Source organism: Lycorma delicatula, chromosome 8 (assembly GCF_047948215.1).
Source record: "Lycorma delicatula isolate Av1 chromosome 8, ASM4794821v1, whole genome shotgun sequence".
NCBI lineage: Eukaryota > Metazoa > Arthropoda > Insecta > Hemiptera > Fulgoridae > Lycorma > Lycorma delicatula.
In genome coordinates this window covers 21,387,762-21,403,775 of record NC_134462.1, presented here as the reverse complement: position 1 = coordinate 21,403,775, position 16,014 = coordinate 21,387,762, and the positions used below count along the sequence as shown (strand labels likewise).

Below are 16,014 nucleotides of genomic sequence, written 5' to 3'. Positions count from 1 at the left end.
AGGAGGAGGAAGTTGTGAATTGGTTGCAACGTCATGAACAACCTGCATGTTGTCATCGTTGATGCTAGTTCGAGGATAACGTCCGTGACTTTCGTTCTCTACTGCATCATGGTTACTTTGAAATTTTTTGGCTCAATGAAACACTTCAGTTTTTGATAAGGCACCATCTCTAAACTGCCTGCGATTGAAGTCAAAATTTCAGAAGATTTGACACCTTGTTGATGAGAAATCTGATTATAATTCATTGTGCAATGGATGATTGTATCTCCTGCTCAGACATTCTGCTACTGATGTGAAAACGTGACGTATGGTTATGGCTGGTCGGTTGCTTTCCTCTATACATATCCAACTAACTGTCCACAACACCCCACCATAGTCACTGCTCTTTCTCAGTCCTTGCGGAAAAATTCTGGTTTATATTTGAATTTTCCTCATATTTTATGGTTTTGTTGGTATTTACCTAGAATACACATGTCACCTGATTACCTAATATCAACCTTATGTAATATCATACCTTCATATAGAATAGGTAATACGTATATTAAAATAAGCACCATAATTTCTTAGTTATTAAAAAATTAATAATAATGAAATCCCAATCTTGGACTTGATGACGTAACTATGGCCTCTTGGACTTGATGACGTAACTATGGCCTCTTGGACTTAACTATGTTAGTTTTATATATTATATCTTATTAAATTGAACTACAGATTTTTTTCTCATTATTTTATACTTATTTTATTTAGAATATTATATTTTATAAAACATTTGCTTGTAACTAAAAAATCTTATGGGGGCACCACATGACTTCCTTGCACCTATTGAATTACATATATACTTTTTTTTAAATTAAATTATATAATTTTTGTTTCATTAACAACTTCTGATATTTCTTCAAATTTTTTTTTTTTATTGTTATTGAATTATTATTTATTGTAAAACTTTTTTACAATCAGAGGTTAATAATTATTAATAAATCAATATATTTAAATTAAAAAAAAAGAGATGAAGTCAGGCTTGAACCCATGTGTCCTTGTCCTTGTTCAAAATATTTCATTAATTAAAATTTTATTTCACTATAACTTTGGAACCAATGAAAATAAGTACCACTTGTGATATATCATTGCATATATCTCAATGAGGGCTTATTACTGCAGTTAAGAAAAAGGCCAAAATCCAAATTTTATTTAATTCTGAACTTTTTTGGACACTTGATGCAGTTGGTTGCAATCAAAAAGGAAGGTGCACAAATACATGTTACAACAGTCCTAAATCCAAAATTTCAACATCCTATGCCTAATTGTTTTGAGTTACACGAGATACATATATACATACGTACAGATGTCATGCCGAAACTAGTCAAAGTAGATTCAGGGATGGTCCAAATGGATATTTCCATTGAAATCTGTAATTTTCTGCGATCACAATACTTCCTTTACTTTGTACAAGGAAATTAAAAAAATCTTGCAAAGGGTTATATAACTTTCTTGGGTTTGCCTTTGACAAATTTTTATTTTAAATATGTCTTATCATAGGGTTTTTAAATAGTAAGGACTTAATTATACAGTATTGTACAATTAAGAAAAAAAATCAAAATTATCAGTAAAAAATTTGGGTATAATTTGACTCCCTTGATCAATTGATGTTTTTACCTTAAAAATTATTCAGTTCTAAAAGAATAATTAAGAAAAAATCAAAATTCTTCAAACAGTTTAGGTCGAATTTGACCTCCTGTTTGACACTCTCTCATATCAAATTTTTATTAACAGCCATAGTTTATAAAAACAGATAAAAAATTATTAACAACTCTATTTAAAAAAGGTTTTAGGTAGTACCCATGGGATCCGATATTTTTTTCTAAAAAGTTCCAAGTTGTCTACATTAATCCAGTTGGCTTTTTGATCTTAAAAATTAAAGGTAAAAAAAAATTGATATTTTAAATAGGTCCCATTCAGTCTTCTTTTTTTTTGAGTGTAAAAGTTTATTTATTGGAGTAATTATTGAAGAAATCAATAAGTTAGCTGAACTTTATATAATGCTATTCAACAAGACTAAAAAAAAAAGTCACCACCCTTGTTCGGTGAAGTTGAAAATTCAGCACCCTTGTTCAATGAAGTTGAAGATGGATGTTTAGAAATTTCAACATTTGTGATTGATGGTTTTCTGAGATTGGAGGCAAAAAATGTTTAGAAGTACTATTGAATATCCTTCATTCCTAAATCTAATTGAATTAAAACTTCATAATCTTAAATATGTAATATAGTAGCTTTCATCATACTAAAGGTCAGTTTTTTGTGACTGTAAAAAAAGTTAAAAATGGTTAAACTACCCCTCCTCACTCTTTTTTAATTTTGTCCAAATGTAATGCCATTAATGCTCCATTTATAGAATTTTTTTTCAGCTTATGTCAAAGAATTTATATCTGCTCAGTCCAAAGATATTAAACAAAATTCATGTACATACATACATCTGGAAATTTCTATAATCCTTTTTTTTTGTGTTTTTGGAATTAGGGAGTTTTGAAAAATTGACATTTGCAAAAAATCTAATATACATAATTTTGGCCAGTCAACTATACTTTTCGTTTATAGTTATGTTAGCTGTGTCATAAAACTGTAGCTGGGTGAGTAAATATATGTCTGCATAAATCTGATTTAACAAACTAAGCAAATAGGTCTACTTAATGTATAAAAAGTAGATAAAATAAAAATTACAACCTTAACCCCTGTAAAGCAGTAAAAAAAAAAATAATAAGCAAAGTGTAGCAGTACTATGCTGGGTTAATCATAATTTAATGAAACATTTAAATTAATTACCACTAGCAAGTTACGAGGTAAATTTTAAATAGTATTGTACTAAAATGATGCTAAGTCTCAATTTTTTTTTTTACATATTTACAGATGTTTGAAACAGGTGTGTAGATAGTAGTACTGTGTCTTGTTCCTTACAAAAGGAACTATTATTATAATTGATAAATGTTACACATAAATAATTTTGAAGTTCAGTGGGCTTCAGGAGGAAGTGGGATGCACAAATACAGTATCCATCTGAATCATCAGAAAAAATTACATTTTGTCACTTATACAGAAATACAAAGATTTGAAAATAATGGAGAATTGCACCATCCAGTTAATGATAAATGAATCCCTAAAATAATTGTAGTTCAGCCATATTTTCTGATTGTAGTGGCTATATAATTTGTCAATATCTCATTAATATTTAATTAGAATAGTATCATTAAGAGATAATTTTTTAATTAGAGAGAGTATTTTTATGTAATAGAAATGTTGAAATTGACATTTATTTTACACTGTTTAATAATAAAAGGAAGGTTAACAATCTGTAAATCGTTGTTTTGTTATTTGTTGCTGTTTATGAATGTGGGTGTGAATTGGGATGTCTGGCCGGCATGTAATTTCCTGCCTGCTTAATGTGGTACAAAGCTGTCGGCCCTGGATATTTAGGTATTGTGTTTAGTCAGTATTAATTATTATGATCCAATCTTTGCAATACTATAAAACTTTTTTGTTGCATACTTTTTCATAAACATGATACATAATCATGTTTTGAAGTTTTTTTTTTATAAAGAAAAAGTTATATAAATTTTAAGATCACTGTTAAATTTAAATATCCATAAAAAAATTTGTTTTCACAATTTATAGTATTTTTTGAATTTGAACTACTTACATACTGTAAATTTTGTTTTTTTTATGAAATGTTAAAAACAATGCCATTAAAAAAAAGAATAACATTTGTGTTTATATAAACTTATGTTGTTAGTTTTTGATTTTATATTATCTTATGTCATTAAGAAAAATTATCAATAAAAACAATTGAAAACTTGTAATAAACATAATTAGTAGTAGGAAAAATCACTGCTAAATTAATAAATAAAAAAATCTACTAAATAGTGACGCAAAAATCTATTTAAGTGATTTAGAACCACTTTATCTACTTGTTTAAAAAAGGTGGAAAATTAAAACATAAAAAGTATTTTTTTTATTTCACTAAATGAGAAACAAGAAAACGTTTGTGATTTCTTAAGATTTGAAGTTAAATAAATATACAAAATCCAATTTTTGTTTATAATCAGATTATTGTCATGCTTAACTTCTTGGATACACAGCTGTAGTTATCTTACAATATGTATTACAAAGGAAAAAAAAATAATTTAAAAATATATGACTTACAAACTGCTTGGTGGAAAAACTAGTTTTATATTACATTAAACTGTGTTAATTTAGTTTTCTCATTATTATTATTATATATGGTGATTCATATAGTGCTACTGGTGCTGTCAGAACTCATTTTGCTAATGAAAATGATGAAAAACGTTCATATAAAGATGGATCTAGAATTTGCTCTGTTAGCAAGTTATGGCTAGCGAAAGATTTTGCCCTGATTTCTGAGCAAAGAGTGAAATAAAACCATACTGAAATTCTAGGAATACAATTAAATGGTTAACTTGATGGATTTGTATGATCTTTGACCTGACAAATTGAGTGTAATCTTGTCATTTTTATATGGTAAGTGTAAGTAATGAAATCAAATTTCTTATTTGAATTTCTTTACAATTCCCATAGAACCATTAACTAACCATCAGAAATTGATATATTACTTGAGGGAGTTTTCCCATTTGTTGTAGCTTCTCGTGATTTGTCAATAGCGTTAATAATGTAAACTATTTGTTTTTGATATCATATCAAAGTCATACTACAATTATATTCATCAACTAATTTAGTTTAGTAGTTGGGAATATTTGTATAGCATTTCCATCTGCAAATTCATCTGTTAATGGGTACCCTCATTCTTTTGCAAAGCATTTTCAATTGGTCAGTTGTAACTTTTCCAAAACGCAATTTGTTTAATAAATCATTGAAATCCATGTAATTTCTTTGTCTCATGTTTATTGTTAGCTCCCAGAATGAAAACTGATGCGACAAATTTATTTCTGCTTCACACCAACGAGGTTGAACAAAACACCAGTGGCCTTTGAATGGAGGCAGCTGTGTTATATTACCAAAAAGGAGCGCATTAACTCTACCGAATAACTAATAATTATTAATTATGAAATAATTATTTTTTTTAAAAATGGAACCGATATCAAAATGCGCTAAGAAGTAAGATATAATTTTGTTCAAATATTTAATTAATTCCTTAGACACTTTTTTGAATCGGCACCTGCTTCTACAAAATTAATTTCTAGATATAATATAAATGCCATCTGTAGGTCCATTCAACTACCACATAAGTATGATCATGTATTTTGGGGCTGCTCAAAAAAGTGTGTACGGAATTAAGTATTGGACACAATTATTTCTTACATTTTATTTTGACGTCGATTCCATTTAAAAAAAAATAATAATTATTTTACTCAACATTTTGATATTTTTTATAATTGTAATTAAAATATTGCATAATTAAGTTATAAATATTTAAAAACTCTATGGCATATTTGAAATAAAATTTGTCAAAGGTAAAACCAGAAAAGTTGTACAGTCCTTTGCTGGCTTTTTTCATTTGTGATTAATCAATCTAATTATTCAGTATACAGAGAATCACAATTATGGCACATATCAACGTTATCTATTTAATAAGTGAATCAAATTTTTTTCTTTTTGTTATTATTACATTTATTTTTAATTTTTATGTCTATATAAATTACTAATTTTTTGAAAAAAATCATTATGATTTTGTAAACTTATTTTACTCTTTGGGAATGAAGAGCACAGGGTTTATTTTTTGTGTTTTTGAACAATGAAATTGGAAAGCAGTGTAAAGAATGAATGCAAGGATTTGTTAATCCTTACATTCATTCTTTATGTGCTTTCAAATGTGCATTCAAATGTGCTCTCTACAGGGTTTAATAAGGAGATTTATAAAAAAGTTTATGCTTATAGTAAATCTTTTAACATGTTGATCATTTTCTGTCACGATTTTTTTGTGGCTATAATATAATACTTGCTTTCGAGTTCCTACAAAATTTTCTAGTTTGAATTAGTTCTGGTCTTTATGCTAATATTAAATAGATCTGAAAATATATATTACAATGTACGAGGGATATCTCTAAAGTTTAGACCGCTGGGAAATTTCTTTTCTTTAAGGTTGCCTGTGTCGTTAATGGCCATGCTAGTAATGTTTACAGTGCATTGTTGTCTGTAAGTTGTGTTGTAGTATCTTTGATTACGTGTGAGTTATTACGTTATAAAATGAATAGGAAAATCGATGTTGCTGCCGACTGTGAAATAAATACGTAGAGTCATATGTTTTTTAAACCATAAAAACATTAAGCCGGGTGAATTCATAGGCAGTTGGATGCTTAATATAGTGATAATGTAATGAATGAAAGAAATGTCTGAAAATGATGTAAAAGGTTTAGAAACAACAGAAGTAATGTGCATGATGAAGAACGTTCGGGGAGGCCCTCGATAATCACTGAGGACTTGTTGAAACGCATCGATGATGAAATCAGAAAATATCGTTGCTCAACAGTTTCCACCTCTTCCATCTTTTTTCTGGTGTTTCAAGAGTTGTTATTGGTTGGATTGTTCATGACCATTTAGGCTTAAAAAAGGTTTGTGCACATTGGGTGTTGCACGTCTTAATGAACATCACAAAAAAAATCCGAAATCCGAAAAAAATCTGTTTTGGAATTTTTCAAGCGCTACACAGAAAAAGGTGATGAGTTCCTTAATTCAATTGTTACCGACAATGAAACCTGGATTTTGTATTAAATCCCACAGAGAAAATGGCAGTCAAGTGAATGGTATCATCCTCAATCACAAACCAGATCGACAAAGGTCTGGCCACAGCCATTTGGATGCAAACTGATTGCCACAGTCTTTTGGGATCGGTATGGCATACTGTTGATCAATTTAATGCCGCATGGAATGATTATAAATGCAGAAGTCTACTGCAAAACTATGCAAGGTACATTCAAAATCGGTGACGTAGGCGGCTGACTAATGGTGTCATCCTGCTGAATGATAATGAATGTCTATATGTTGCAAGTTCGACATGTGATTTACTGAGAACATTTGGATGAGAAATTTACAATCACCCACCGTATAGTCCGAATTAGCTCCTTCTGGGGACCATTTGTTTGGGAAATTGAAAGAATTTTTAAGTGGTAAGCAGTTCACGGGTGATGATTAACTTAAAAATTCTGTTAATCAGTGGTTAAATGGACTGATGGCAGAAGAATACGACAAGGGTATATTGAAGCTGGTGTATTTGCTACGATAAATGTCTTAATTCATGTGGCGATTATATACAGAAGTAGTATAAAGTGTGTAGTTTAAGAGAAATAAATATTTATAAAGTTTTCTGAATAGATTTTTTACAATGAAACTGTCTTTACTTTAGAGATAACCTCCTGTGTATTGTGTATATATACTATATTTTTTTATAAAATTAATTTAATTGTAAGAAATCTACACTGCAATAATTTCTATTTTGAAAAATATTTAATGCAGTCATAAAATTGCACATAAAAAAATTAATAATTTTACTTTTGTATTTTTTTTATTTGTTTTACAGAATTAGAAAAATATAAAATTAAAGATATCAACCAGATAGCAGAACTTGTAAAGAAAATTTTTTAATTTTAGTCAGGTAGAAATAAGATAATTTAAAACTGACTAATAGTGAAAATGTAATGCTTCTTAATGCTTTATTTTATGATAATATATTTTTATTTTGAGGTTCAATTAAAATCTGACAGTTAACAAGTTATTAACAATGTAGTGAATGAGAAAAGTTTTTTCTTTACTGGTAATTTTTTGCTTGCTTCGCGAAAGTATAAATAATGTTAATGCTCTTATTTTGTGAATATTTTATTATTGTTTTTGTGTTATTGATAGTCCAATAAAAAGTGATGTTTATTTTAATATATGATTTCTAATATAGTTATGCATATAATATGGTTTATAATATATTATATTACATTAGGTTGCATATGAAATATGCAAGGTAAGCTCAAAAAACTCCTGAAGTTGGTTTTATTTTTCATAAACTGCTTACATTAAAAGGTTTTAGAATTAATTTCCTTCAAAGTAGTTTCCTTTGGCAGTTACAAATTTTTGCCAATGTCTGTAAATTTTTGGAAACATTCCTGGTATTCATTTTGAGATACTGTCTGCAGCAGTTTTGTCACATTGGCTATTATGTCATCAGTGTTCCTGTATCTTTTCTCCTTCAGGGTTTTTTTAAGTGAGAAAACCAGAAAAAGTCAGCCAAGTTGGGAGAGTATGCCCGATGATTCAAAGTTGTTACATTGTTGTGCCAGACACTACATGACAAGCACATGGGTGCACTGTCATATAAAAAAATCAAATTCTTTGGTTCCCATTTTTCAGGATTCTGCCTTCTTGCTGCCTTCTGTAAACTGCAATGAATATTGATATATATTTTGTTGTTTATTGTCAGCACTCAGGAATCAATTAATTTTGAACAATATCTTGTAAGTGAAAAAACTTCCAATATAACATTTCCTTTGCTCTCGCCTAAACAAAATTTGAGAGATTATGTTGATTTCTAATCTGACTTTTTGTGTTTTGTCTTAGATTGTACAAAAAACTCTGTTTCATCTTCTGTCAATATGTTTAAACTTAATCAGCAATAGTGATGAGATCTGCCAGTGACATTTTGAGTTTCTTCTGATTTGCAGACAACATTTTTGTAATAGTGTGTAAACAAATGTGATACATGTTCAGATCATTATTCAGAACACCGTTACAACCTCCAACTGATACCACCCCACCTGTTGATGCTATTTTCTTGACAGTTTTTCTAACACTTCAAAAAAAATTGTTAAATGCTCGTTATATATTCTTCATTTGTTGGGGATAGATGGCCATCCCTACCTGTTATCATCTGTGTGTACATGACCATCACTAAAATGCCAATTGTAAACTGCTCTTTTCTTCATTGCTGATTTTTTTATATGTTTGTACAAAGAGCATTAATGTTTCTTTTAGTAATTTCTTCAAGGAAAATGCAAAATTGATATTTTTGGGTTGTTCAATTGCAGATATTTTTATTGCGATATACATAATAAGAAGCAAACACTTTTAGCATTATTGTATACAAAACAGGAAATGTGTGGTGCGGCTGTATTGTGTTTTCATGAGTGCTTCCAATATAAAAACCAAAGATTTTCTTATTATGATAGGTATTTTAAACTGTATGTAACAATTTCAGGAACTTTTTGACCCTATATTTTATTAGTTTGTGCTAAAAATATTTCTGCTGTTAATATTTTTTTAATGTTTTCGTAAATGATTTTTAATTTAGTTTTTAATTTTTTTCTTTAACTAGTTCAGTGGTGCAACATTATTCATTTGTACTGACCAGTGCTGATTCCAAATGGACTTTCGGTTTCTGCAGACATGATCCAAAATCAGCTACTGCCCTAGTTGTGTTAAGTTTCCTGCCTTGGCATGAATCCTTCTACAAGTAAGTTTAACTCTGATTAAAAACACACTTCAACATTTTATTTGACATTGCAAATTAAAATGGCTTGGGTATTTTTATTAAAAAAAAATATATTCTGGTTTGCTGTAATATATCATTTATTAAAAAGTTTGTCATCTTGTTGCATACAGATTACTTTTGTATTTGAACATTGAGTTATAAAGAGTGATTTACTGCTTTATATAAGCAAATCATGGCAGACACTCAAAAAGTAACATTAGTTTCAAATCTGCTGTCCCAAATATTGCCTGAGCCCCTTCTCAGCCAATACGGCTGAGTGGGGAAAATATGACGCTTTTTGTGTCAAATAGTGCTTCATTCTGGCCTTTGTGTTAGTTTTCAGCCCAAAGTGATAATACATTAAAATTGATTATACCTTGTTAGTGTTTGTCCAAGAAGGTATGCATTTTTAAATTTGTTTTTTATAAACCAGAAAAATGAAACCATTAGTAGAATGTGGATCAAATGCTATAGACATCAGGAATGTTTGTTGTTGTAATGAGATTTAGAACAATAGCTGATTTACATTTTTTATTACTTAAGTGTCAGAAACTGGTCTCCGTCACAGGAATTGCTGCCTTCCTTTTAGGGAACTATGATTCATCCACCATACAGTCTTGACTGTATCAACTGTTTTTGATTTTATTTATTTGGAAGGTTAAAAGAATATCTTGGAGGTAAATTTTTGTTATAAAGAATAATAGAAAAGTCAAAATGTTTTTGTTCAACATTGTTTTTGGTAGAAATATCTACAGAGGTGCCTTTGATAACCCCATTTACTTCTTGGATAAATGTTTAACTTATCCAGTTTCAGTGATTATATAAAATCTAAAAATTATGCATTTTTTCTGTTCCTTTTTTATGTCTAATAAATGTTATAAATTGAAAATGGGCATTACATTTTTAATTTTACTTTTAGTATTTTGTAGAATGAGTAAATATGTAAACACTACCCTGTGCATAATATGTAATGTCAGTAATGTTACTTTCAGACCTGTTTTTTTTATTTATTTGATTTTTGTTCATTGCAGCTGTAATTTTTTAATGATTTTTCGATGTGCTGTTAATGTGATAAAAAAGTTAGGTTTTGGTTAATATTTGTTTTATTTAATTGCTTTTATCAAATATTAAAGTTTTTCTTGATAAATTTTTCTAATAAAAATTTTCAGATCATTTTAATTGCAATTATAATGTAAAAAATTACTGCAGAAGAAAATTTAGCTGATCACAAAAATTTGGGCTATTAGAAATAATAGTTTTAAAAAAAATATATGTAATATTCAGTAATTAGATAGGAAATTTTTATCATTAGTGATGCAGAAACTTCATTGTTGAATAATGATATGGTATCAGTAGGTATCAATTTTTGGTTGGGTTTTAGAATTCTAATTTATATTAAACATTTTTTGTAAAACTATAAAAATATTTTACAATTTTCCCATACCTTAAATTTGTTCATGGGCAGGGATATTGGGCTTGAGATATCTATCCAGCCTATGTAAGAAATTGAATTAAGTCATGGTGGAAATCTGAATTGAAAAATATCTGTGTATAGAGTTTTGTTGTACTGTTTATCAGTCAGTTAATATTTTTAATAATTATTTTTTCTCTTTTTTTATTTAACAATATAATATATATATATGGAACATTAACCTAACCAGCCAGGTGTTTTGCAAACAAAATTGCTTTTTATGAGTAATTATTTACGCGATTAATACATTACTTATTTCACATATTGATAACACACAGAACTGAAAATTCAGTGAATGATGTGTTATGTAATTAATGGTGGTTTTAATTACATGACATTTTGTTTGGTTTTTGTTTACTTTAAATGCTATTTTATGGATTTTTTTTATTCTTTAATAATATTTGTATGTTATATAATCTTTCTATATACATTCTTTTTGTTGAAATAGATTTTTAAATCATATATCTGAATTGACTCATGGGCCTAATATGGATGAATTATGGCAGTTTTTGGATAAAGTTTATCAGAGTAAGGTCCCAGATCCTGGTACTACAATGCAAATAACATTTAATAAGAACCAAAGTGTAAGTGTAATTATTTAATTATTTAACATAGTATAATTAATGAGCAGTGAATGACTAATTAATATAAATTATAATTTATATGATTAATTATTTTTTAATTAATGAATTAATGTTTGGATTATTGATGGTTGCATCAACTTCAATGAAAGGAGGAATTTGTCAATTTGACCCTACCTGTATATATAACTTTTATGTTTAAGCCAAAATTAAAGTTAATAAAAATTAAAGTGAAACTAATAAAAAGTAAAAATTAATAAAATGTATGTTTTATGCTTCATGAAATTTATTCTATAAAGTTCCCCTGGTTGGTTAGATTTAATTTTTTTCCATGTAACATGTGGAATTTTTAAACAAAAAAATTACATTTCCTACAAAGATAATGCAAAAAATATTTTATTCCCATCATTGCATAGTATTGTACTTAGCATATGATGTAGTTTGATGCTAAATAATGTAAATGAAAAAGAAAAAAAATAGTCATCTTGAATTATGTTTATTTTTCAACATAACTTATATTTAGTGTGGGAACTTAATCCAGTGATGTTCAAGAGATATTATACCACTTTTTATGAGAAGATTTGTTCAGCTCTTCAAGTCATTTACAGTATTGCTGTGACATCATTGTCACATAAAATTTCTTTCTTTCAAGTCATTTCTTTAGATTTAGGAATAGATAGTAATCATAGGGAGCCAAATTTGATGAATAAGACAGATGTGATTGCAATTTGAACCTCAGTCAGTATAACTAATTTTATCGTTATAACTAATGAAGTGTGAACTGGTATATTATTTTGATGAAACACCAATTATTTTCTCACCTAGTTGCAGTCCAGTTTTCTTGATTTCAGGACTCCATTGTATGTCATCATAAATTGATGTAATACTTACCGTTGTTTGTCTTTCATTTTATAAGCTGTCAATGTAAATATACTCTTCATATCCCTTAAAGTAGTGACCATTTTAGCAAAGTTTACTGACTTGCTTTCTTCAGCATTTGATTTCTATTATTTTGACTGTTGCTTAGTCTCTAGAGATGTAGTAATGAACTCAGATTTCATAGTTATTATGAATCAGCACAATAATTTATTTGGGTTCTGTTTGAAGTGCTCTAAATGATGGGATGAAACATCCATTTGAACAATTTTTGTAGACTGTGAGCAAACATATGATACCCATTGGTGGAAAGCCTCTTTAAATCCAAATGCTCATTTAATATGTTATACTTACCAGTGAAAGAAACAAAGAACTGATAAATGTGTATGATTTGTGACAGTAGTTTATAAATATACAACTTACAGGTTTATTGACTATTGTAAAATAGTTATGAATAATGATAATAATAATAATAACATTGATCTAGTTTTCAACAGCTCTTAGAAATTTTTTTATTATGTGTATTTACATTCCGTTTTTTAATATAATTCTTGTATTACTATACTCCATAATATTATTTTTTATGATATTTTTGTACATGTTTTATTTTATATGAAGTTTTTCATAAAATTTTTTCACATTGCTTGTAGTTTATAACAAATTTATTTACTCTATTTTTTTTTTTTAGATATTTACTTGTCAAGGTCCTAAACAATTTCAACTTCCTAGTATTCCTGAAAATGTAAGTTATAAAAATTTTTTTCATAGTGTCTGTGTGTATTGAATTTATATTTAATTATATCATTTATCAGCAATTTGAAAAAAAATGCAGAGAAGATACACTGTTAGTAACATTCATTTATTTTGTAAAACCAAATATTAAAATTTTTTCACTGCCAAAATTTTTGTTGACATTAACATTGCAATACCAAATTTTTTTAAAAGTTAAAATTTTTGGTTTTCTTCTTATTGTCATACTGATTTAGGGTTAGATTTATGGAAAATATTTAAATAATGGCTTTGAAAATACTGGTGTCATAACGCTAAATTACTCTTTGAATTTCTTTATTGTGTGTTTAGATTTCATTTTTTAATATAATTCTCTGTATTACTATGGAATTTTTTATAGTAACATTGTATGTAATTATGGATATAATTTTAAACAATTTTAATACCACATCTATGTATATTTTTGCCAATTGGCCCATGCATCTTATATGAGTTATTGCTTTTTATTGCCTTTTTTTTGTAAATGAGTGGAAAAATATATCAAACAAGTCAAGTTGTTTAGAACAGAAAAAATGTTTTAACATAATACATATGTTTACTGGATTGGATAATATGATTCATCAGTAAACAAACTAACTTAATAACATTGTTTGTGTTTATAAACTGTTAAATGAGATGCCAGATGGATTAAAAATTTACTATCGTTCTTTACTGGGGAAAAAATTGATGTCAATCTATTAATAAAATATTTTACTAATTTTGTTAAAAAATATTCCTGAAATCAGTATTTTCTACTTAATGAATTCAATGTTTTATTTATTAAATATTACCATCTAATTAAAAATAGTAAACAGCAACACAATCATTTCAAAGAAAAACTTAGTTGTAAAAATATTTTCAGTAGTAGTGAATTCACGTGGTGTAAGATCTGTGTAATATAAAACTATAAATAATTGTATAGTTGATTCATTAGTTTTTTTGCATTACATTTTATAAGTAAATGTTTTTCTAGCTGATATAAAAATGTATAGAAAGTAAAAGGATTAAGTATACTTTAGCATAAGTTGTACAATAATAGTAACAAAAAAACAAACAAGAAACAAACAATTAGAATACAGTTTTTAAGTAAAAAGAATTTTACCTTGACCTAGCTAAACAAACTTCACAATTTCATTTATCATCGAGTCATACGCCACTATTACCTCACTAGATTATAGAGTTGTAACTCGGGACCTAGTCTCACCACAGGTGACCTATTGATAGTCAGCTATGAAAGGTCTTTTAAGAAATACTCCATCGGCTGAACCAAGCAATACCAGAGTTCAGAGAAGGCAGCACTTGGATGTGGTGCTTAGATATGGCAGCGCCTAGAAGATAATATGCGATCGGAAGCATTCCAATGTCCTAATTCTGCACACAAGAACAATACAAAATCCAAAATGAAATCGATGCTAATCACCTAGATTTCCACATGTAATGTAAACTCACTCATGCTGATTGGTAAACTAAAAATAACAAATAACCTAATGGACCAACATAAAATTCTCATCACAGAACTATGGAATCGTTCAAGACACTATGGAATCTCAAGGATTTCGGCTCTACAAAGGTATACCTGGGAAGAGAGTGATGAAAACTGTCCTGCAGTTTGGAACAGACTTTTTGGTCAGCTTCAAAGTAATAAATTCTGTACAAGAATTCAAGTCACAATCCTCAAGCATCTCAACACTCACCCTAAAAGCATCTAATAAAATCTACATTATAATAAACACCCATGCTCCTGCTAATAATAGAAATAAAAACAAATCTCAAAAAGACTGTAAAGAAACAGAAAAGTTCTGGGACCTCTTTGACCAGACCGTAAATAACATCCTCAAAAATTATGTTAAACAATTAATTATAGATTTCAGTGCTCATCTAGTCAGAGAAAGAAGATATCGCGACATCATTGGAAAATGGCCTGCCCAAAAGAGAACAAATGAAAGTGGACAGAGACTCATCGATCTCTGCAGGAAGCATATCCTAATCTCCAAATCCACTTATTTCCTTATATCCACTTATTTCCTTATATCCACTTATTTCCTTATATCCACTTATTTGGACCCTGCCTAACAAATCAAGAATGAAAATTACCAAAAAACAACCGAAAAAATAACAGTCACAGATAAACTCAAAGACCTAGTCAACAGCCTTAAACAGGTTGCAGAAGAATTAGCCCCAGTAAAACCCCATAAAAAGTATCAATGGTGGAACATGAATGGAAAAAACAGTAGAGAAGAGACATCTAGTATAGCTATTACACCAGTCCCAAAAATCAGCAAGATTCTTCAAAAATCTAGTAAAAAGAAGAATTAAACAAAGTGCAGTCAAGAAAATACCACAAAACCTTAAAAAAAACTAAAAAAATATGACCAATCATGAGTCTCTAGCTAATAATGGATTACAACAGAATGGCAGCAGAGACATGGTGATAATGTTTTAGACTTCAAGAAAGCATATGTTGACATCCACAAAAAATCCCTATTAAACATTCTGACACCTTAGACTACATCCCAAATTAATTAATAAACATAATAAAACGGACCCTCACAGACACTAAGTCAAAAATGAATTTCAGAGGAGGCAAACTCTCAGAACCATTTTAGATCAAAACAGGACTGCGCCAAGGCGATGGACTCTCACTTCTTCTTTTTCCTGTTTTAGCCTCCAGTAACTACCGCTCAGATAATACTTCACAGAATGATATTTATGAGTGTAAATGAAGTGTAGTTTTGTACAGTCTCAGTTCAACCATTCCTGAGATGTGTGGTTAATTGAAACCCAATCACCAAAGAAGACTTATTCACGATCTAGTATTCAATCCGTGCAAAAATAACTGACTT

The 16,014-nt window shown here is 28.6% G+C and overlaps 1 protein-coding gene across 4 annotated transcripts in view; it reads left to right on the top strand.

Moving 5' to 3' along the window:
• LOC142328751 (DENN domain-containing protein 1A) overlaps nt 1-16,014 on the top strand; it is a 94,866-nt gene that overhangs the window by 5,066 nt on the left and 73,786 nt on the right. For all 4 annotated transcript variants that reach the window (XM_075372757.1, XM_075372755.1, XM_075372754.1 and 1 more), the window contains exons 3-5: nt 9,320-9,457; nt 11,395-11,530; nt 13,092-13,145. In XM_075372757.1, the coding sequence (XP_075228872.1) occupies nt 9,320-9,457; nt 11,395-11,530; nt 13,092-13,145 (328 nt within the window). The remainder of the gene's footprint in view (nt 1-9,319; nt 9,458-11,394; nt 11,531-13,091; nt 13,146-16,014) is intronic.